Below are 24,776 nucleotides of genomic sequence, written 5' to 3'. Positions count from 1 at the left end.
TGCTAGATTCGTTGTTTTTTTAGGTGGCGTTTAATTTGATAGTTTTTGGTTGGTTGGCTGGTTATGTGGTGCTAATTTTAATTAGATGGACTTCTGACTTTCAAGACTGCTGGCTCTGTCTACCCCATAACGGATATAGACGTGATTATATGAATGAATTTATTAGATGACGCTAAATTCACGCGGGTCAAGCTTCGGATAAAAGCTAGTAATGTTATAAGTGCGAAAGTAATTTTGTTTGTTACTTCACAGTTACTCAACTTCGCCAATCTCTTATGATATTTTGCATACATAAAGTGTGGAATACGCAAAAGAATATACTAAGCTCGGGCGCTTTACACGCAGGCGGAGACGCAGACAAAAGCTAGTTAAGCTTAAAAAATTGGCGTGATAAAAAGTAACAAACTTGAGCATTTAGACTGAATATTTGCAAGGCGAGATTTATCTAAGTATCATAGACGAAGCAGTCGCAAGTAAAAGCCCTGATTCGATTCAAATTAATTCCTTGGCTAATGTTACGGTAATTACCGCGCGCTTGATCCAGTTGGCCAGATTCCATATCATCGAAAATTTCCTACGGCCTGCCACTATTTACGATCTCGTAATTGAATTGTTTATGTCTCCGCAATACGGATGAGGGAGGCAAATATACCTCATTATACTTAGAACGTATATCAGTTTATAGTATAGAAAAATATACACATAAATCGTACGCAAATGAATACATACATAATTTAAAAAAAAAGTGTCTGTACATTGAGCGTATAAACTTTATTACGGCGAAGAAATAGTTACAGAGTATGAATTTTAAAAAAGGATATCTGTTTGTTTGCACACGCTAATGCTACTATACCGATTTGATTATAATTTTTTTGATGTATAGCTATTAAGCCTAGGCTAGAATATAAATGGTTTTAAAAAGTAGAAGATCTGATTAAGAAACAATTAGGTCTAAACAATTAGGTTTAAGGTAATGGTCTTGCTAAACTATAATAAATATAAAATAATACCTTAGCAGAAGTAGTTCTGAGCAAATGAGCATTTTCTAATGACGTTTAAAAATCGAAGATCACTCGAAATTCTCGCGGAAACGGGAATTAACGGCATTTTTCATTTTAGACGAACGGAGCCGCGGGACACCTCTAATAGTACAGTAAAGCCTTACTGAATACTTTACTGGTAATTTCTTTTCTGACAATTTCTTCATGTCGTAAAATAATTACTGTTGAGTAATTAAATCAACACTGTACTACTTAACATTGATTGTGTTGTGAATACTTCAATTACAATTAAGTCATATGGCTACCGGCTCTGTCTACCCCGAAATAAAGACGTGATATATGTGTGTGTGGGGGTTTATATACACGCAATATTGCACTGTTCTGCTAACATGTCTACAATGAGGGTAGTTGCTAATTAACTGACTAATTAAATAAACAATGCAACCTCAATCACGTCATTTAGTTAATCAAACACCATTAGGAGCCTATCAGCTATTCGTGATCCAGACTAGCATACTAGCTACATGTAATCCATGTATTGATTGATTAACAATATATTGTGAAGCGTTATCAAATGCATCGGAACAACAAATGTGAGTACGTATAAATAATGATACATAAAAACACCAACAGAAATAATTTTATTTATTTATTATTAAAACTTTATGTGCGTAAAATGTACAACAGGTGGACTTCATACCACAAGGCATTTACTGCCAGTCGAACCTTTGGATCAAACTGAGATGATGTAATAAAGTAAAAAAACTAATTAGGAAGTTATAATCATATAGATTTTTTGCTAATATTTAAAATATTGCATGCCTAAAGAGGCAAACTGTTGATTTAATTTCATTTCTCTCATTGATCTATATGATTTTTGATTTGATTCTATGGATTTTCAAGGTATAAAGGAATAGGATTTTTAGCTACCGTGTCTCACCTTAGACCTCATCTTGTTGACCATCAAATGTACGATCGCGTTCATATCTGCAGTCATAGTTTTAAAATTCTTACGGGTTAAAATAGCGTGCACTGTGGTTCCACTAGATACACACACACATGCATATTTAAAAAGAATAAATATTCCTTCAAATTAATACGGTCTTTAATGACAATGATTACTAAGTAAAAGAGTTTATTATTCTATGACATATAACATAACAAAACAGAAAGGGACGGTAATTAACATTCGCCGAACTGGGCCCGATAATTGTCGATCGAAATATCGTCGTCTCTCATTATTTGCATAAGATTTGCCTATAGAGGGAAGCCTGCGACTGCCAGACTTATGTCATTTCAATAAGGTTGAAAGTTTGTCTGCCCACGACCCTAACATAGGTAGTGGTTCCTTTGAAAGTTATTGGGTAGCAATTTTATTATTTCGTGTGAGCAAGTGAGATCTAAGATATATGAGATAATCTCGCTTGCTCACACTCGCTTGTTCTAGTTACTAGCGTTACTTGGATTCCGAAGTTATTCAAGGATTTTTTTGTCTATTTTAGTGTTACTGACAACTTTTAATGTTTCAAGGTGCCATTTGAACTAAGTAACTGACTGACTAACTAACTAACTGATATCTAAGAATTACAATACCCGTGTCTTCAAACACGGAAATCAGCAAGAAATATTAAACAAGAGGGAGCAAAATAAAACATTCAATAATTAAAATTAGTAAATTTTATTGAAACAGTTTACCTATAGTTTTATTTACACATTGATGATTATATAAAGCTATACATATATAGTATATTACACTAATTGTATCATCCACTTATCTCCTATTATTAAGGTTACAGCTTAATTATTCGTTTTCATAAAGAAAAGATATTGAAGCTGTCCTTAAAATACTATCTAAGTAATTAGTACTTTTAATATAAATTGGCAGAACCTTTCACGCATTATATGGACTCGATGCACAGGGAAGTTGTCTTGCACAAATGATATTGTTGGCATATCATCAATCAGATAAATACACCGCACAGTTGGTAACATGGTTTCTTGCAGCACTTGCACATAATGAGCAGCTGTAGCGCGTCCTGCTATCCACACCTGTTCCCCAGGTCCAGCAGCACTCATCCAGCCCCACATATTTACAGATATGTGTTCAGACTCCATATTTGGCACAATATTTTTTTCTTCATATCGAGTTGCATTTCTTCGCCATAAATGAAGCCTACCGTGTTGTGATGACATAAACGAACATTTTCGTCCGTAAATATCGCTTTTTTCCAGTCAAAATCCAAATACTGCCGAGCAAATTCTAAACGTTTTTGCTTATTTATTTCTGAAAAATACGGCTTTCTTGCTGGCTGTCTGTGGTGCAGTCCCTCACGGTGCAAACTCGACGAACAGTAACCACTGATGTGTCGAACTGTTCCGCAAATGTTCAGGTCGGTATGAAGCCATTATTTTCGTACTGGTCCACCATGGATCTCCGCTGTGTGGCGTGTCGCTGTGTTGATTAGCGGACGACTTTTTTTTTCACTACCCTCTTCTTGATGGCGCGTTACCCAACGTTTCACCGCTTGTTGTTTATTGTGTTATTTGTGTGAATGTGTGAGTGATAGCAGCGGTGCAAGCTATAAAGTTTTGCGAACTATGACTGCAATTATGAACGCGACCGTACTTAAATATATATCAAAAAACAGTTAAAACAAAACAACAAATGTAAATAAAGGGAATTGTAGGTTAGTTAGCTATTATTCACTATTCTATCATTTCCAAATCATATTTGTCATATAAATATAGGATTTTTTAATTTAGGAGTCTCAGAATACTTCATTCTTGTCTTCCACATTTGTTGCCCTCTTAATAGATACAATCTTCTTTTTTTATAAATTCTTTACTGCACATAAAAATAAATATAACAAAATATAAAACAGTAATTGGATTTAAAAGAATATGTACAATGGCGGAGTTAGCCCAGTCGGGATTTCTTCCGGTCAACCGAAATAAAAAGGTTAATCCAGAATCAGAGGCAGCGCACATTAAAAGATTCTCAAAAAAGTTGTCGTACATTCAATTAGCTAAAAGTAAGTTCTGTACTTGTGATTGAGATACTAATGCAAATGCAATGGTACCTACTATGTTGAATTATATAATCTGCATATAAAAAAATCTTAGACTAATATTATCCGAATACGTGTTACAGCTTTAAATCCTAAAAAACCGTGAGACATGTACAATGACAGAAAGGCCTTCAAACACATTGATTATTATGAGACATTTAAGTGCCTACATACAACATGTACATTAGTTTGAGTACTTACCAATGATATTAAGTTGAGGGAAAATATGGTATAGAATCTGCACATTCAGGCAACTGAATGTGAAACCTTGATTCAATAAGGAGTTCGTTTGGGTGTTCCCCTGTGAAGATTGCGGAGGTCAGATGGGAGTCAATCGTGTAAAAACCGGACTCCGCCCAATCCAGAATCATGCTCTTAAAAGGCGCACCCCGGGCTCCTCTCCAGAGTGGTGAGTATGTAACCGGGACTAACGCCAGAGGAACAAGAAGACATTACAACATCACGCCTTTCTTCATTACGGGGTAGACAGAGTCAAACCTAAGGTACCCATGGCAAAAACTTATACAGGCTTGATCATTTTTGTATAGATATTTGTTCCAACTTAATGGTGGTTCTTCCACTCGAGTGTGGTCCGTATGAAGTGAAGGGCAAGATGCGTCCTTCACAGCGGCCGATCACTCGACCTCCCCCCTCCCGCTCCCCCACTTCACCAGCCCCCACCCTCTTTGTCTCTATGCCAATGATTTTGAACGGCTATTCTTGAAAATCTATTGATTTAAGATGGACTTCTTGTATTTCGTATTTCCAGTTAGATTTCTTTTGAAGAACAGTTAATCAAAATTTTATTTTGCATAGTAATTTTTATCACAGAAGAAAAGTAAAAGTCATTGCACCTTGCGAAAAACACTCGTAAAATCCTATTTTTTATTTTGAGGAATTATCAATTTCATCAAACATAAACCTATCGTCTAAATGATATCATTATGGCAAATCAACGTTTTGAACAGACCAATGCCAAATTCAGAAAAAAAGGTCTTTGAATTTAAAATTAAGATGTTGCATAAGCTATATCAATTTTTTAAATACCCGTTTATGATTCTGTAACCTGTTGTCAGATTAAATAACGTTCTCGAAATCGACCGTCAAGTTATTCCCGCCGTTCCCGGCTCGCTCCGTTGACCTAGATATACCACCTAACTGTTTGGGGGTCAATTACACAGTTCGATTCGTCTGCTCCCCGAAGGGATTTTGATTTTGGTAGCGGCAGATGTAAACGCCGTTTTTACCTGGCTGCACTATAGTAATGACTTGTTTTAATTCTTAAAATTTATCTGTGATTATCAACAATAAATTTTGTCATATAACGCTTCTTATATAAACGCTTCTTAACAAATTAATAAAAGGAACTAAATATATCGTCTTCGTCCAATCACAGCATTAATTTTCACGGAAAATATCCTGCTCCTTCACACAAAAAGTGATATCCCTATTGCAAACCAAGATAAAGTAACATAATCTTTTGTCGCATAATTTGGAGCTCTACTGAAGCTATCAATATGTTATACGATGTAACACGACGAAGTAATCCACCGGGATTCTAATATAAGTCCTAAAAATGACACGGATTTCCATGAGGTGTCGCCCTCTACTAAGGAACTGAATGAGTAGCTTGCCAAGAAATCTGATTCATAAAAATTTCCTTCATATTTATCGAGTTAGGTTCTTTCAGAGCAAAGTATATTGACACTGCTTAGACTGAGACAACACGTCTTTGAATTTGGTAAATAAAACATAGAATGATCGAAACAGCAATAGTCATTCAAAACTAATCAGTTATCATTAATTAAGTCTCTCAAAAAATGTTAAAATTAATTAAATACTATTATTTTTGTTCCTATCTTCAAACTAAATGTTATGCTGTATAAGCGGAAGATAAACGGTACTAGTATTTAGGACATTCTAACTTTTGCCTGAAAATTCTCGTTTTGCAGGCAAAAGCTAGTAAGTCCTAAAATTCGTTTGTTCTTTATCGTTATTGCGAAAACTCTTACAGATCCTCTATACTCCTTGACTACAAGTTCTCTGTCTTATATAGACGTAGATTTAAGGTTATATCTGTTTTCATAGAATTCATTTTTATTTGTAAAAACAAAATTCTACATAGTTATTCAGATATACATTACATTTATTTAAAAAGGAAACACCTTACAAACAACAAACTTTAGTAACACTATTTCGACAATAATTTTAATTTATTTTTAATTCGCTACAGTTTGGCTTAATCACTGAGGTTTGTGTTAGTAAAAAAATAGTAGATAAAATTGTTACCTTACCATGAAACGCTCTCTATAATGGCACCACGTTACCTAATCACACTCTCTCATCTTTGCGTATTCCCAGTCGCACCCTTCGTCACTATGCTTTGAAGCCTGAGGTTCGATTTTCGACACTTCTCATCGAATTTTTCCCGGTCTAAAGCACCATCAGTTTTAAAAACATTGGCTAACAGATCACTTTTCGCAACTTCCAAACAATTTTTATTACTATTTAGCTTCAGCTCGAGGCTTTAATCATGCATAAATTATAGTCAATCTTATATAAATGATTATTAATTATTAATGATTCTTATATATGAGCTTACTCGTATATAGTTATACGAGTAATATTTCAGCCATTTTGTCCAGAAGTTTTTACGTAGGTATTTGCTGAAAGGTTAGGATGGTATAGTGCGATTCATATAACTATTCCTTATTTTTATTGTCGTAAGTTCATTAATTTTATTCTTAATGCACCGTTATTTTATTGGCAAATTTTAAACTTGCGACTGCATCCCTAGTGGCTTATCACAAAGACTGCTATCAGTTGAAAACTCAGCATTAACGCTAGTATTAATTAATCTAATGCGTTTTGCTTCCCTTCGCTTTGCCGAGGCACTGACCTACATTTTCGAGTCTATTCAATTTGTGTATTAATATTACAAAGTAAAGACGAACTAGAAGATAAAATAGCAAATTCATATATATTTTTAAGGCGATGGGCTAGCAACCTGTCCCTATTTGTGTCTCAATTCTATCATAAAGCCAAACAGCTGAAAGTGGCCTACCAGTTTGCTCTATCTATCCCGCAAGAGATATACGTGATTATATATGTGTGCACTTTAGAAGCATAAGCTGTAACTGTAATATGAAGAGACTAATATAGCTAATTTAGAATAAAAAAACTCTTTTTAGTGCCCCTTAGACCATATAACCCCCTAGACCACATGAGGGACCAAATTTCATATTGTAGACACAACAAATTAATGTGTCATTCAGTCAGTGAATCAATGTTCTCTTTTATACATAAATATATTTTAATAGAAAATAGATAGAGCGCCAAGAAAAACTAATTTTTTTAAAGTTTTTTTTCTCTCTGTCAATAGGTACGCATTTTATAAAAATATCGCTGAATCAATTGTTTTGGTCATTGAATCTGCCGTGATATTGTTGAAAATGGTTGCTGCGACTATTATTCTCGCTTGGCGCCGCAAGCTTTGTCATCTCAGGTGACGAATGGGTTATTTTTCTAAATAAAATCCCATTTGTTACCAGTTGTTCCCCTCCGTTGATAACAAAAAATAAATTTATCTTAACCAGTTTCAACTGAAAATGCATTATTTTAAATGTCCCTTAGTTTTATCTTTGTGACGTGCGGTTTCCAGTACTTAAGAATAGAACCACTCCATATCTTTCTCATGGATGTCGTAAAAGGCGACTAAAGGATAGGCGTATAAAAGCAATCTATCACAATTTGAATTATACCAACAAAACAAAACACTATCTATGTATTACCTTATAATTGAATATAAATACTTATAATAAACTTAATAATTATTAATAAATAAACATTCCAACGCCTTGCCGCGAGGCAGTGTGCCCAGTAAGCCGCAGTATTGTCTCTCTATACTCTCCTCTCGCCAGGACTCTCATTAATCAGTCAGATCTTATTCATTATTATTTAAGTTTTTTTTTCGTTGCATCTTGACATTACATTAAGCATACAGTTTTCATATATTGTCTAGTAGCTGACGCCAGCCCGCAACTCCGTTTACGTGTTATTGGAAATACGAAGGCTAAGGTTATTAAATTTACTCAAATTTCGGTACACATTACAGAGTAGCTGGTCCCTTTTGCATCTACATCACATGATCCAGATCTTCCATTTTTTTTTTCACCAAAAGCAAATGCTCATCATGTTGAACAACTTTTGTCAAAACGTCATTTCCATAATTCGGAAGATCTAGCTGGTCTATAATGGTTCTGCATCAGGTGTTCCAGATCTTCGATTTTTATACGCTAACAGAAAATGCTTATCAGGTTGAAGAACTTTTGCTCAGACGTCATTTCGATATTTCCTATAGTTTAGCTGAGTTTTTATGGTTCGATAACAGTATGTCTTGATGATTCCCGAGTATTTATTTATATCTTTACGTAGGGCGACGAATGGGGATTCATTTAGAAAAATGCCTACTTGTCTCGGTAGAAAATGCTTTGTTAATAAGCGGGAATAACTATCGAATGCTATATCGTTCGTAGCGAATGCTACAACGGTCGTAGAAAATGCTACGCCGTTCGTAGCATTCGCTACGATACTACTTACGGCGCGCTACGCACTCAAAGCAACATGACCAGAGTTTACGTTCAAAGGAAATATTAAATTTTCCTTCGTGGAAATTTGCGTCATCAAATACCAAAGAATGATTTATTATATATAAATCGTTCAGCAGAAGTTAAAAAAACATTCACATTTTAATACTAGACAATTATCGTCATTATTTTCAAGTCGAAATATATAGTGCATAATCGACTCGTGTTCTAAGAAATCTCTCAATCATAGTCCGCAGTTTTACGTTCTACTAATTCGGGCGTTTAACAGCGGCATTAAAACTTAATTGACGATGATGTTATTAACCGGTTGCTTTCCGAGAAACATGCACAAAACACATTTATGTTGGTATCACACGCTAGAAAAGGTAAAGGTTAGTTTACACAAACTAGTGCCGTGTGGTTCCCGGCACTATTACAGTGCCGTGTGGTTCCCGGCACTATTACAAAAAAGAATAGGACCACTCCATCTCTTTCCCATGGATGTCGTAAAAGGCGACTAAGGGATAGGCTTATAAACTTAGGATTCCTCTTTTAGGCGATGGGCTAGCAACCTGTCACTATTTGAATCTCGGTTCTATCATTAAGCCAAATAGCTGAACGTGGCCATTCAGTCTTTTCAAGACTGTTGGCTCTGTCTACCCCGCAAGGGATATAGACGTGATCATATGTATGTATGTATGTATGTAGACTTGAAACTCATGTTAGAACTTTGAATTATTTCAAGAACTTTGACAAGGCTTGTTTTCTCTCTCTGTCTTCCTCTTCAATTATCCTCAGAGTTAGAAAGAGAACACAAGACAGAACAATCTAACAGAATAATAACCTTGGTATTAGGTCGTTCGTTTAACATTTTTCGTTTTATGTGGTTAACGTATTCCATAATTTTATTTCTTAATTTAACTGAGCTAGTTTAATTCGGCGATCCAGATTTCAAAGAAAAATATTAAAACAAAAGTAACTCAACAAAAGTTTCAGTTTGAGAAAAACATACCCGGGATTTCAAACATTAATGAGACGATCACAAAAGTCATGAATATATTATGACAATGACGTCTCACATTTTTTTCTTTCAAAAATATTTGTTATATCAATTGTAATATCAATCCCGTTCAAGCAAATTCTAAGATCACGCATCATTTGATCAATTTTATTTTAAATCAGTGTTTTCAAAAATGTAGAAGTTTCTCAGTCATTGCTATATTTCATTTCCCGTCATCAAAAAACAAAGACATTCTTTTGTAAGACTAATTACGTTTTATCGACAGAATAAATCCTGTAGCCCAAAAAAGAGCCTCATAAACATTATATTATTACTATACCTATGTAAATGAAATATATCATAGCTTATTATCTAATCACTCCCGAAATATGTTCTCTCTCTTTTTATATCTAGCTGATTAACTGACCTCTACCAAAGAATGTTCTATCCCTCTCTAACGTGAATCTATCACGTTCCAGGTTGGCGGCAGCGCAGGAGGCGGCGGGCGCGCAGGCTCGCGCGGCGCCAGCTGATACCATGGGCGGCGCGCACCAGCCCGCTGCTCCGGGGCCCAGCTCGCTTTTTATATTCTCCAACGAAAATCCTATTCGGAGGTAAGTCTCTCTCTCTGTTTCATCTTTACGTGTGCCTAAGAGAGAAAATCCGGAAGTTATCAGGATAACAGTAAGGGTGACTATGCGGCGATTACATGGCTACAACATGGATTATAGTAGCACGTATCGTCAGCCTGAACGAGAATAGGGAGTGAAAAATACAGAACTACAACGAGTTTGTAGGTAGACCAGAATGGGTGCGCTGTTTAAAAAAAAACAGGCGAGAGCGCCGCGCACCCTTCTCATGATCCGACTCGTAGAATCAGAATATTGGGGGTTCAGTTTATCAAATATAAATACTAGCAAATTAACTTAAGATAGGAAAAGAATGTTATATTATCTAGATCATGCAATTTTAATTGGTTATATGGCAGATGCCATGGCGGCCTCCATGCCGAGGGCTCACTTGACACGATCGATTTTACATGACCGTGTCAAGTTCATTCAAACCTACCTACTTATCTTTTTACTAACTACCTATTCTTGGTTTATCGTCCAATCAAATGCCAAACATAATAAGTCCTTTAAATATTTATAAACTAGTAGCTGCGGGGGAATTATATGGAATAACAAATACCCTATGTTATTCCAGGTTATATAACGCAAAATCCGACCAGAAGATTTTGCGTGAAAGAATAACAAACAATTCATGCATCTTTACAAACTAAATTTACTTACTTTGAATTTCATATAAAGGCAGATATAAAAAATTATACTATTATTATTTTTTTAAATATTTCCCAATATTTTTCCTATATTCTTAAAAATATAGGAAAAATTCTGAATAACTAATAATTTTTGTAAGTTATATATTTCTTTAACATATTTACATGGTTTAAAAATATTTATTGTAACGTTAGGCGGTTACTTTAGATAACACAACAATTTTGTGTAAAATTAGAGTTAAAATGACTAATACAATATACTTAGCAAATTAGCACGAACAAAAAATACATTTAAATTTTCTACCGTTTAATATAAAAATATCAGAATAAATTGATTTTTGAATTAAGAAAAACTTTTTGATCGTAATAAATTTAAAAAATCAATGAAATAAGATTTGAAGCGGCTAACTGTACCGAAGCGAAATCGTTGGTATTCTGCCGCACATTAAATTGTAACGGAACTGACCTAAATTATAAAAGAATTAATTTATTCGATGAACACTTGTTGGGGCTGTCTGCCTGAATCGGAATATTTCCGTGGCGGCACGGAACAACCGTAATGGATGTTTTAAATTATGTATGTGGGACGGGTCAGAATATTATTATACAAGCAGTACCTGGCCGGCGTGTCTCTTCTGGTAGTTAAGTGATCTGGAGTTCTATATTTAAATTTAACCTAATGATAAAAAAATATTAACGTACTATTGAACTGTAAAAGTATTATCTACCAAAAAATTGTCGAACTAAGCAACTTTGTTCCTCATTTTATTCTGTTGTGACTTTGCAATGTTTGACTGACTGTACGTGATACGTCTGGTTTTTGTTCTGATGAGTGCACTAACTGTAGATATCTAGCTTAATTTAATTACATATGTTATAAGCACTTTTTAAATATGTCATATTATTTCAATTTCTAAGATTTATTTATTCGTAGGTACATCTATGACACCCCTATATGTCATGTTAATTCACCAGAAACCGACTCGAATCTATGAAATTCGAATGGTTTTTGTGTTATTTAAACCAAAAAGCAATTTTATATATGAGATTTTATTAACAAAAAGCAAATATAGACCAGACCATACAACATTTAAAATTACGATTTTAAGTCTAAGCAGATTCCGTATAGTAGTGATAAACTCCATCAATCGGGCCAAATATTTTTATTGAATCGTAACATCAATAATTTATGTAAGACTCGGGAATTTTTAAAATTCTGATACTGGCCACTGTTTTTCTTTTTAAATGTAACCACCATTTTATCATGTTCGTGTCAAGCAAGAAATTCGTTTAGGCAAAACTAATTACTTTCACCTTAATGGAGATTGAGTGTGTTTACTTCTTTTGAAACAAACATCTTTTGTTCATAGTGGTTGCGGGCGTCCTTTATAAAAATTCAATGTTTTGAAAGCCTCATTGATTCTGGTACATTTTCGCGTTCAGAAATACCGTTCTAAAAGTAGATTAGGTATTTATTTTATGTCGTTGCCATAGTTTAATTTGGGATCACCTACGGTTAGTTATTTTCTTATATACTTACGTACATAGACAAATCACACTATTTTCCTAGAGGTAGAAGGGTTTAGGATACTTCTGATCAAGGGGTTGGTACTCTAGATTCATATCAATACTAATAAAATATGAAAAACTATTTTAGTGAGATTCTACCCACAAATTAATTTTGTACATACTTTAAATTTTTATCCTCTTACTTAGTTACATCTCCAAATGCACCAAGATGATTCAATGAATACTGGTCTCTATTTCCAGGTATACAAAATTTATCATCGAGTGGCCGCCCTTCGAGTACGCGGTGCTGCTTACCATCATCGCCAACTGCGTGGTGCTGGCGCTGGAGGAGCATTTGCCTAACGGCGATAAGACCATCTTAGCACAGAATCTGGTAAATACATATGATTCAATCTAGCAATTTTTTTTGAAACTAAAATACATGTTATCTGGTTCAATTCCCGGCCAGGTTGATGTTAAGTAAATTTTTTATACTTATTTGTGATAATACAATGTTACTTTATATCATTTATTTTATATTTATTTTATTTGACGAAATATTCGTATTGACATAATCAGTTCTACATTCATACATGTTTTTTAATGTAGACAATGTGCATTCGTCCACGATTTAGATTTAAGAGATCTATATTTGTAAATTGACGTCCTATGAAAATGCTGCAGTGTAGTTTGTTCCGCCGCTTCTTCTACACATGCGCTTTGGAAGCGGTAGTAGTTGTAATTAGATTTAAGTTATGTGACGTCAATAAGTGATACCTTGTATCCAATTTTGAAAATAAATCTATTCTATTCTTTGTGTTGTAACAAATGGGAGAGAAGAAGTCGTATTATTCTAGCGAAAACCACAAGATTTAGTTAACCACCAGCAACTACTACCACTGTATCTTCTGCACTGTATATAACATGTATAGTGACATTACAAAAGAAACTTACAAATAATTGAGAAGAATTTGGATAATGTAACACACAGCTTACAAAAATTATATCTTAAATCATAAAGCTATTTTTAATAATCATATCCGCCGGAAGAAGCCCACTGCTGAATTTTCAAACAATTAAAATATTTCTTTGTCAAAAGTTATTTCGTAAATAATTGCAATTACTAATGATACTGTCAATAACAAAAGAAAATAATTCAAATGATTATTTCATTGTTTCAGGAAAAGACAGAGGCGTACTTTTTAGGAATATTTTGTGTAGAAGCCTCGTTAAAAATTTTAGCATTAGGTTTTGTTTTACACCGAGGATCGTATCTTAGAAACGTTTGGAACATCATGGATTTTTTCGTTGTAGTAACAGGGTAAGTTGTTTTATCAAATTAATTAAATACACTGTATATGAATATAGAAGAAAAATATGTGTGGCGCAAAGGCATTTAAAAGTACATGGTACCAGCTCGTGACGATGGATTCTGATACTACGCGTATGTACTTTAATATTTTTACCTAGAGAAAATAAGTATTATTCCGAAACAATCCATTAAGATTTTGTCAAGGTAATTCTTATGACTACGAATTGACTACTAGATGTGTCTTTGCGTTACTAAAAAGTATTCATCTCTGAGTTCATTGTATATCGTGCTTCACGTGACTAATAATTTGTTACCAAAACTTCTTTACTGAATATTAAATGATAATTTCTAAAATTGTGAATTTTCTTATAGACGAAAATAATTCATGTTCTGATAAAATTAGTAACATCCGAACTCAATTAATTGACTATAAAACTTTAACAATGAACGCCGAGACTCCACAAAATCATAACATCTCATTACGATTTTATGCGCAGATTTATAGCACATAAAAAGTGAATGCTGGGTGTAAACCTCACTAATTACAATAATACAAACCAAATTAGTTGTTAACTTTACAAACATACTGATTGGACTTTAATGTGTTTAGAAATGCAAAATTTAGGTGAATAAAAACTATCAGGATTTGAGTAGGTACGCAAGGGTCTTCCTGACTATCTTATTGAATATTGCATAACGAAAACTAGGTCGATGACGATATTCGCCGAATACAACGTGGACGTTGACCTGCGGATGCTGCGCTCGTTCAGAGTGCTCCGCCCGCTGAAACTCGTCTCGCGGATACCAAGTAATTCACAGTAATTGGCGAAAAGTTCACATAACCTTATTTTTATAGAACGTTCTCGCTAGTTTTCGAATTTCGAATCTTTTGGACCGTAGTAAAAATTATCGCTAGTGGTTTCATGAAAATAGTATTTTTCAATCTTAGTACAACGAACGTAGTTTCTATTCTGGATATTTATCAAATGTTAAGTACTTTCACTTTAGAAAATGTGTGATTTTATTATGGAAAATGTTTAATGTAATTTGAATTTCGGCTACGTGTTGCATAATAGTATCAATTTGCTATAATAATTGTGTATGCGTAGGTATTTCAAATATAAAATTTAATGTAAGATTGATGCTAATGAAATTATTTTAGGTGTGAATAAATATGGTGTATTTAGATTAAAAAAGGTAACATTAACCTCTGATTAGATCATAATAATAAAACTAATTAGATACACAATATTTAGACGTAGAATCTAAGCTAGTGTCATTTAAAATTTTTTCTTACACAAATTAGGACTGTGCTAATGGTAGCCTAAAATATCTCTCACACACCACTCTTCATCCAATACACAGCAGACAATCCTTAATAATCAGCCAATAACATTTATCTCTAAAACCTAACAAACAAATTATTCCCTTACATTTGACTACTTACTCCTCCTACGAGCACAGTCCTATGTAGAGGTTTAATACAAACCTAGATGCTAGTTCAAGCTATAGTATCGTATAGTATCGAGTAATGTGTGTTTGGCAGTATCATCACGCAGCTGCCCAAGGTCGCGCCCGAGGTCGACTTCAGGACCTTGCGTGCCATTAGGGTGCTGAGGCCCCTTAAATTAGTATCGGGCGTTCCTAGTGAGTTCTAGAACATTCTTAGATATTTGTAGCACCACTAGCACACTAGCTGTTGCACAATAAATATTCAAAAATACTGGCAACTTATATACAACACATTTAAATAAAAAAAGAAGTTTAGTAAAACTGGCCACTAAAAATGAAAATAAAACTTCTCCCGCCATTATGTTACAGAAAAAAAAATATTGTGCAATAGCAATTCATTTTCTTCTGCACGTTATTCGTTTCTGTTATCATTGTCTCATGTCAGTCATAGTGAATAATGTTTATTTTATCCTAATTAGTTTTTAATTAGATATAAACACCTATCCTTATTTTAAATAAAAAATCTGAAAAACTTTCTGAAATCATAATATTTACTTCATATTTATATTATGTCTAATAATGGAATTTTTTATCAGTTCGCTTCAAAGTTAAATAAGTTGTCAAAATGTGAATATATTGTTGAAAGATTTAATCATCATTTACTTGAATTCGACTAAGCGTCAGCCATTCTCATTCCTTCTTCTCACATCCTATTCCTCTGTCGTTTAGTGTATGCTTAGTGTATATAAACATGTTTCATAATACAATTGTTCTGTCATGTAGGTCTGCAAGTTGTGTTGAAGTCCATCATCAAAGCGATGGCCCCGTTGCTACAGATTGGCCTTTTGGTGCTGTTCGCGATCGTCATCTTCGCCATTATCGGCCTTGAGTTCTACTCAGGGGCGCTCCATAAGACTTGTTATACTTTAGAGGATATAAGTGAGTATATATTCTACTAATTTTTGTTTGTAATATATGTATATTATGAATGAGCACTGAAACAAAATCTCCCTAAGATTTTGGTTTGTACGAAAGGTTGTCATGTATTTCTGACGATATCTTTGTTTGTAACGACACGTCTTTTATATCACAACATCCAACACAAACCTCGTGGGTACTCATTTTATTTGCAGCGTTAGCTTTTATTTATATTATAATGTAAATCAATGAAGGTATTATAAAATAACTACAAAATGCTAACATTAGTTTTACTTGGTTTAATCATTGATACGTTATGTGCTTGAGTGTGTATTACCAAAACCATTAAAAACTCACAAAATATCGTATAATATGTTTAACTTTATTTTCATAGCTTTGACTTTTTATTCAATTAATGTATGGCAATCGTACTAAATGTTTTTCACTGTCTTTGATTTTGTATTCAATTAATGAATGATAATGTTGCCCAGATGAAATAGCGACTGATGGTGACAACCCGACGCCGTGCAATGCGGACAACGCTACCCTCGCGCCGTTTGGAGCCAATGTTTGCGAGTACGACAAGAGTACGTGTTTAGAGAAGTGGGAGGGTCCCAATCACGGAATCACTTCCTTCGACAACATTGGCTTCGCTATGCTTACCGTCTTCCAATGCATCACTATGGAGGGCTGGACATCCATCCTGTATTGGGTAAGGCAGCTATTTTTTTTTTTAGTTTTTGTCTTTGCAGTTTTCTTATGATAAAGATTTGATAAGTTACGTTACCGAACGCAAACTCAGCTTTGTATAACGAATATATGGTTAACAAATTTACCTAAATATGTACTGAAGTAATAGAATTACAAAATGTTTGTTCTTGATCCAGAATTGAATCTATCCACGTAACGTGCGTTTTTTCCGACTAGAAAAAACATTTGGTGTTTATGATACTGACGCGTCTTCACTTGTTTCAGACGAACGACGCGTTAGGTAGTGCGTTCAACTGGGTTTACTTTGTGCCTCTAATAGTATTGGGTTCATTCTTTATGCTCAACTTAGTTCTCGGTGTTCTTAGCGGGTGAGTTATTACGTCTGAAGTTATCTTATCATTAATCATCTCATATTTCCCTTTTTAAGTTCTTTTCTTTTTGTTTCGAATATAATTCAGAGAGTTTTCAAATGAAAGAGGACGTGTTGAAAGAAGGGCTCAGTTCCAAAAGGAAAGAGCTCGGCAGATGTTCAATACTGACTTCACAGCGTATCTCAACTGGATCACTGAAGCAGGTCTGCTCTTGAAAGCGTGTGCGTGTGGAACGCTTGAACCTATAGTTAAAGCTAATATATACTTATTATCCTTTTATTATTATAACAATACCTCGGTGATTTTTGTATTTATTTACTGACATAAAATGCTCATATCCCTTTTAACATCACATTAATACTTTTGTCCAATCGACATTTCATATTTATTGTTATCATTTATTTCATTTTTATTATTTTATTATACTGTGTTGTATTATAGGTAGTTATTTCTTTCATTTGCACTCAAACCAGTATCATTCGCTTTAAGCTATTCATAACCCACTTAACTGCTCACAGTACTATGCATCTTCTGCTAGATTCATCCACTATTATTGGTGTTTACAGTGAGTTCGCTAAAGAAAGAGAGAAAGTAGAAAATAGACAAGAATTTCTTAAATTAAGAAGACAACAGCAACTAGAGAGAGAACTCAATGGTTACGTTGAGTGGATTTGTAAAGCCGGTAAGATTTTGTTGCTATATTATTCTGTCCATGAATTCCAATAATTCGCAGTCAAAAATAACTCGTTTTCTCTTTAGAAGTAGTTTACGTGAATAAATGTTTTATTTATATATATTCGACTACAGTTTTGAGCTTAAAATACCTTTATTTACTTCATAAGCTATGCATTATATTCATAGTTTTCTAATACTTTGTACAGTATCAATAATTAAAGTTTTGTTAAAATGAATTTGTCTATATCGTGAAATTCATGGACAGACTATTCTTCGGGTTATTTGTAAACAATTCTTCTACATTTGATTACAGAGGAAGTAATATTAGCAGAAGAACGAACAACAGAAGAAGAAAAAATGCATATAATAGAAGGTATGAAAAGTATGTATGAGCCATATCACCCCATTACATTGGGCTTATCAGTGTTATAGTAACTCTCTTCTCTTTACTATACACTACATGTTCAACAAAATAAAAACCCAATTGGCAAAGCCTTTTGATAATTAGACTAACATTGTTGATGTTTAAGCTTATGAGATTGTTATAGCTTTGTTTTTATTTTTCAATCATTGATATAGTCTACAGAGTATAATCAAATTTGACTATATCGGTAATTATTATTTGCATTGACAAAAACAATCACCTCATTCATCATTGCACCACTTTCCATGTTATGCTTAAACTGTAAAGTGTCTGCGCTTATCATTGCTGTTGCATTTATGGTAATTATAAAAATGTGCTTAATAACATTATCTATGATAGCGCGAAGAAGAGCAGCTGCAAAAAAGAAGTTAAAAAACCTAGGGAAAAGTAAAAGTACAGATACAGAAGAAGAGGAGCAAGACGAAGACTGTGCTGACGAGGGTCAGTATATCTTTATTATATCATAATTTATTTGTGATGTTGTGTTGTGTCTCAATTACTGTCTCATTTATGACTTCGTACTTACTTACCTTTTTGTTGTAATATTACGAAAACTCAATTCAAATTCAAGCAAATGGGTAGAAGTTTTTATGTATTCGTGTAAACGTTGTTTTTTTTTTAATAATCATGTATTTCAACGCACGCAATTATAGAAGCATGAAATGATTTTGTTACAAAAATATTTTTTATGTTATACCATACTTATAGTGTTACTGTGAATGTATGTAGAAGATGCAGCATATAACACAAGCATACTAATGATATTTATAGATTAATCATGTTGCACTTCACTTCTCAAACAATTCGCAATAACACAATGTAAATTTACAATTAATTACAGAAAAATATTCTTTTGAACGTTGACACTTATATCTCCTACCGAAATTATTCTGATGCATTGCATCATATGCATGATAAATGTTGTACTAATTGAACTCACGTTACTATTTCGCTGTCATCAATCCATTGTGTATTCGTACTCTATTTGTGTGTTGGTTGTTTACAGTTCCAAAGAAAAAGCAAGGTATGGGATCAAGCGTGATTCTGGTAGAATATTCCTTTTCATCTTCTATGTAGTCAAAATAGTCTAGTCATAGATTAGGATTAGTGATCCCTCTTTCGATTCTTCTAATTAAACGTCCGATCGTTTATTTGTAACATTTTGGTTAAAGTTAAACGAACCAGTATTCATAAAACAAAATGTCTATGATTTAAACGTCCGGGCGTTGCCTTCTGTAAAATTCTTGCTATTCTTTAGGATATCCTTACTGCTAGCTTCCTTAAAATAAGCTTTAGATAAAATAACATTACCAGCATAAAACGAAAAGTTACATTGGAACGTGACTATTAGAAAAGTTATCTAGATATGAAATGTCCCTAATCGCAGACGACAGAGCGATTCGTGACAGATTTATACGACCCAGTGTCGGGTTGCGATACCGATTGAATTACGAAGCTAACTAGAAGAAACTGGCCAATTACTGTGTTCTGAACTTAGAATTCGACCTTTGGCTTATATCAATATAAAATGTTATTCGCTACTTGAGTGCTAAAAGAAAGTAAGCTATTGTTGTGCGTAAATCTAGAAATAACTTTGCTGGATGTAAGAACCTAACTCCTTTAGATGATAATAGTGTCGTTGACCTACTGACGTCAATATCGCGATGTAAAACTAGTTTATCATTTTTTTTCTATTTTATGTACTTATTAATGTGTCGTTTTATTACGACAGGTTTCCTGAAAGGCAAATCTCGGTCATCCGGAAAGTGCGCAGATTTTTGGCGCGCCGAGAAGAGATTTCGCTTTTGGATCAGACATACTGTAAAGACACAATGGTTTTATTGGTTCGTCATCGTCTTGGTGCTCTTCAATACTATATGCGTTGCTGTTGAACATTATAAACAACCAAAATGGTTAACTTCATTTTTATGTAAGTATATTCCTATCTTTAACATTTTTTTTTTATTTGTATGGTATATAAATAATGCAACCTATATTATGGGGTTAAAAACATTTATGCAGTAAAATAGGGAAAAGACATTTATGCAGTAAAATAGGGAATGCACGTTTAGTAAAGTTTTGTAATTTAATGTAGACACTCGTTCATACTAACACGATGTTTTCTTTGTTTTGTTTAGACTACGCCGAATTTGTGTTCCTCGGTTTGTTCATGATGGAGATGTGGGTGAAAATGTATGCATTAGGACCACGAATATACTTCGAATCTTCTTTCAATCGTTTCGACTGCGTGGTCATATCTGGCTCCATTTTTGAAGTAGTTTGGTCCGAGGTCAAGGGTGGTTCCTTCGGCCTTTCTGTACTTAGAGCCTTAAGACTGTTGAGAATATTCAAAGTAAGTACGATAATAACAATTTACTTTTCATAAATAAAAATTGTAGTAATTGTATTTTGATTTAACAATTTTTTTTATTGTTTCAGGTTACCAAATACTGGTCATCTCTCAGAAATCTGGTGATATCTCTTCTTAACTCCATGAGATCCATCATCTCTCTGCTGTTCCTTCTATTCTTGTTCATTCTCATCTTTGCCTTGCTTGGCATGCAACTGTTCGGAGGACAGTTTAACTTTGAAGGTGACACGCCGCCCACCAACTTCAATACCTTTCCTATTGCGCTGCTTACTGTCTTCCAGGTAAGTAAATCATCAAATATAATATTGTTACATCATTACGTTGCATCTTTTTATTTGTTAGTCACTTATTTCATTTGATTTTAGATCTTAACGGGCGAAGATTGGAACGAGGTTATGTATGATGGTATCCAATCGCAGGGCGGCATACAGAAAGGAATGATTTACTCATTGTATTTCGTAATTCTGGTGCTGTTCGGAAACTACACTCTCCTGAATGTGTTTCTTGCCATCGCTGTCGACAACTTGGCTAATGCCCAGGTACGTAGTATTAACAGTAATTTTGATGATGCTCTGGTTGATAACTTAGCAATATTAATCTAAAGAACGTGTATAATCATATGGTCAACCAAAGCAAAATCAACAAACGCTATAATGTGTTACTGTTGTGTTTAAACGTAAACGCCAAATTGTACATTAAACGCTGCTTTTGGTGTACATGTTACCCTCTTTTATTACAGGAATTGACAGCTGCTGAAGAGGAACAGGTCGAGGAAGACAAGGAGAAGCAGCTCCAAGTAAGTGGTCTTTCGAATATTTGTTACGCTGTTACAATAGACAATAACCTTTCATCCTACGATGCTTCCAACTTTAGCCTAGAATCACGATTTCAACGCCATAGCATGTTATCACTTTTCCACAAACTTATTCTATACACGGTCGTGATATGGAAGATTGGATTATCATTAAAAATGGAGACGATACTTCTGTTTCATACAAAAACTCTGTTTCGGCGAATTAGGAATTGGAGAAAGAGATGGGCGCGTTACACGCGGTGGACGGGTCTCCACCCGGAGTAGACTTAAGTCCCTCGTCGCCTGCCAGTAGGAAGGTAAAAAAGTTATTTCGAGGATGGAGCTACCGCTATGCTTGATGCGTGTGTACATCGGCCTCTTAAAATATTGTTGATAACAATCTCTTCTGTTCTCATCATCATACGTATCACTGTACACTTGCATGCTCTCTGCACGTTGATGATGTACTTTCTTTCGTTGGTTGCTTCCATGTTACTGTATTGCACACTGTAAATTTGTGCTTGTCTTTGATATCAACAATATTTTAAAAGAGGTCGTCATCTAATTCAATGTCGCTTCTGTGGGCGGAATGTTACTTAGGTGTACTTTTAAAAATCTCTTGACGTTTTACTTTCTTGTTAAAGAAAGCTAAGTCAATAGCGATCCAAATTTATAATTTATAAAACTTTACGTGTTCGTTAGGAATCACAACGATTTTTTTTTAATCTTAATTATTTTCACGCTTTAATATTCTCAACATTGATTTGCCATTTTAGTTACCATATGTAGACCCCATTAGCACCTAGAAAGTTTGGCTTACCTCATTTTAATTTTCTAAAATTATTGAGATTAACTCAACTCAAAATCAAGTACAATACTTACTTTTAGAATGAATAGATTAGTACTAGCTAGATTCATCATCATTAATTTATACATACAATTTTGTCGGTTTAATATTATTATTTAGTTCTAGATAACATTAGAAATATTTATATTCTGTGTATGGGTAAATTGCTAACTGACATGTAAATTCAAAAATGTTTTACAAATAAATCGCCCACTATTTACCATTATTATTATTAACATGAACTTTAATTAAAAGAATTTTAGATGAGATATTATAGTCCTCGCTAGAGTCATCATCATTGATTTTTAAAAATGTAGCTTTTATTTGTTAAGTAATTAGTTGTAGATAAAATTAAAAGGAACTTTATTAAATTTTAGGTTTTGGCAACTTGTCTTATTGAAACTTAAATAAAAAAATATTTTAGAATACAGATAGAACGCACACTAAGCTATGATTAATTAGTCGTAATAATTATAACCTCAACATTTTAAAAGAGAAAGAAACCTTGCTCGCAAATTTTAGTAGATACTTATTTTGAGAAATGTTCATTGGATTAATTAATTTTTCAGAACAAAAAGAAAGAAGAGGCCAAAACAGACGACGAAGAAGAGATTCCCGACGGACCAAAGCCAATGCTGCCATATTCGTCCATGTTTATTTTGTCACCAACTAATCCGTAAGCGAAATTTTGTTTTTATTAACATAAGAATGTCTCGAGTACGTTTATGAAATTTAGTTAAATTTCATCTGTCTTTATTAAATTTATATGAAAAAAATTTATAATCAGAAAAACATTTTTTTTTTCAGAATAAGGCGTGGCGCACACTGGGTTGTAAATTTAAAATATTTTGATTTTTTTATTATGATAGTCATATGTTTGAGTTCTGCGGCTTTAGCAGCTGAAGATCCCGTAGAAGAAGAAAGTCCAAGGTAAATATTATAAATTTTTACGAAATCATATTCTTAGTGTGTTATTTTAACAATGATTAACATAATAGTTAGCAAATAAAGTTCACTCGGGATACCAATCTCCACGTTACCCAACTTTCAAAACCAATAAATATGAAAAGATTGTATTAGAGACAAAAATATTATCATGTCTATTTTAGTTCTTACTACAAGATAAAAAATATTTCAGAGCAGCTTTTTTTTTTAATTTTTTTTATTTATTCTTAGGAATAAAATCCTGAACTACTTCGATTACGCGTTCACGGGTGTGTTCACTGTGGAGATGCTGTTGAAAATCGTCGATTTGGGCATCCTGTTCCACCCGGGGGCGTACCTCCGCGATTTGTGGAACATCATGGATGCCGCAGTCGTCATCTGTGCCCTGGTCAGCTTCGGTTTCGAGATCGGGTAAGATAGCTTTTACGATGCAGTTATTTGGATACTCTTTAATAGTACTAATTCTAATGATTGCGCCATTTGTAAGGCTTATTTGAATAAAATGTCTAAAATGTTTCATCAATCAGTTTTCATTCCATTCTATGAGATCCATTGGGGCATTGTGATGTGCGTACAATTCCATATCAATTTCATTTATTACATTTTAATAAGCATCATTTCGATTTCTTTGTTTCAGAGGTGTCAAGAAAGGGGCGGGGCAGAATCTGTCCACAATAAAATCGTTAAGAGTGTTAAGAGTGCTCAGACCATTGAAAACTATAAAACGTGTTCCAAAGTTAAAAGCAGTGTTTGACTGTGTTGTGAACTCTTTGAAGAACGTCATAAACATTCTCATTGTGTACATATTGTTTCAATTCATATTCGCTGTAATCGCGGTTCAACTTTTTAATGGTAAATTTTTTCACTGCACCGATATCAGTAAGAATACTTTTGAAGACTGCCAGTGAGTATTGCATATTATTATTTCAGTATATATTTAAGAAGAACCAACAAAACTTGTCTGCATAAAAGAATGAAAATAAGGTGACAATTCTTATCAAACTTATAAACTAGAAGTCCATAAACATATTGTACATACAATTTATCCACCTTAAGTGGTCAAACATGGGAATGCTAAAAATCTGTCATTATTTACTATTATAGATAGCAGTCGGTCGATTATAATTTTTTTTAATTTTATAGCATTTTTGATAAATTTGATGTTAAAAAAATGTGTGGGCAGCTTTTGTTGGTTGCATTATTTTTAGTTAAATCTACTTTACTTTCGATATAAAGAGTTCCATTCCAAAATACGGTTATTGTATTTTCGCTTAAATTACAAAGCAAAGTCTACATGTTTGGAATTACCATTTCAGTCCTTGCAAGAAATAAACAAATTACGAAGACAGATCAATTTCAAAATAAAATATTTTATCAAATTTCCTCCGACCCAAACTTGGGATTGTGACTCAATAAATTGAACATTGACCTGAGTCAAAGTAGCAAAGGTTATACAATTAATTTTAACAATTTTGATCAAGATTATATAATTAATATTAATAATTTAAATCGCC

General features: G+C 33.7%; 1 protein-coding gene across 1 annotated transcript in view; it reads left to right on the top strand.

Annotated features, from left to right (window-relative positions):
• LOC106129368 (voltage-dependent calcium channel type A subunit alpha-1) overlaps window positions 1-24,776 on the top strand; it is a 139,797-nt gene that overhangs the window by 98,124 nt on the left and 16,897 nt on the right. Inside the window, exons 4-23 of the mRNA XM_060954728.1 lie at window positions 10,135-10,269; window positions 12,705-12,837; window positions 13,625-13,764; window positions 15,302-15,402; window positions 15,991-16,146; window positions 16,617-16,837; window positions 17,101-17,204; window positions 17,774-17,889; window positions 18,196-18,255; window positions 18,646-18,747; window positions 20,039-20,236; window positions 20,445-20,659; window positions 20,746-20,958; window positions 21,043-21,216; window positions 21,417-21,473; window positions 21,698-21,787; window positions 22,887-22,993; window positions 23,125-23,247; window positions 23,494-23,673; window positions 23,900-24,166. Coding sequence (XP_060810711.1) covers window positions 10,135-10,269; window positions 12,705-12,837; window positions 13,625-13,764; window positions 15,302-15,402; window positions 15,991-16,146; window positions 16,617-16,837; window positions 17,101-17,204; window positions 17,774-17,889; window positions 18,196-18,255; window positions 18,646-18,747; window positions 20,039-20,236; window positions 20,445-20,659; window positions 20,746-20,958; window positions 21,043-21,216; window positions 21,417-21,473; window positions 21,698-21,787; window positions 22,887-22,993; window positions 23,125-23,247; window positions 23,494-23,673; window positions 23,900-24,166 — 2,892 coding nt within the window. The remainder of the gene's footprint in view (window positions 1-10,134; window positions 10,270-12,704; window positions 12,838-13,624; window positions 13,765-15,301; window positions 15,403-15,990; window positions 16,147-16,616; window positions 16,838-17,100; window positions 17,205-17,773; window positions 17,890-18,195; window positions 18,256-18,645; window positions 18,748-20,038; window positions 20,237-20,444; window positions 20,660-20,745; window positions 20,959-21,042; window positions 21,217-21,416; window positions 21,474-21,697; window positions 21,788-22,886; window positions 22,994-23,124; window positions 23,248-23,493; window positions 23,674-23,899; window positions 24,167-24,776) is intronic.

The sequence above is a fragment of the Amyelois transitella genome, chromosome 4 (assembly GCF_032362555.1).
Source record: "Amyelois transitella isolate CPQ chromosome 4, ilAmyTran1.1, whole genome shotgun sequence".
NCBI lineage: Eukaryota > Metazoa > Arthropoda > Insecta > Lepidoptera > Pyralidae > Amyelois > Amyelois transitella.
The sequence above is the reverse complement of the archived record's forward strand: the minus strand, read 5'-3'. Positions and strand labels throughout refer to the sequence as shown.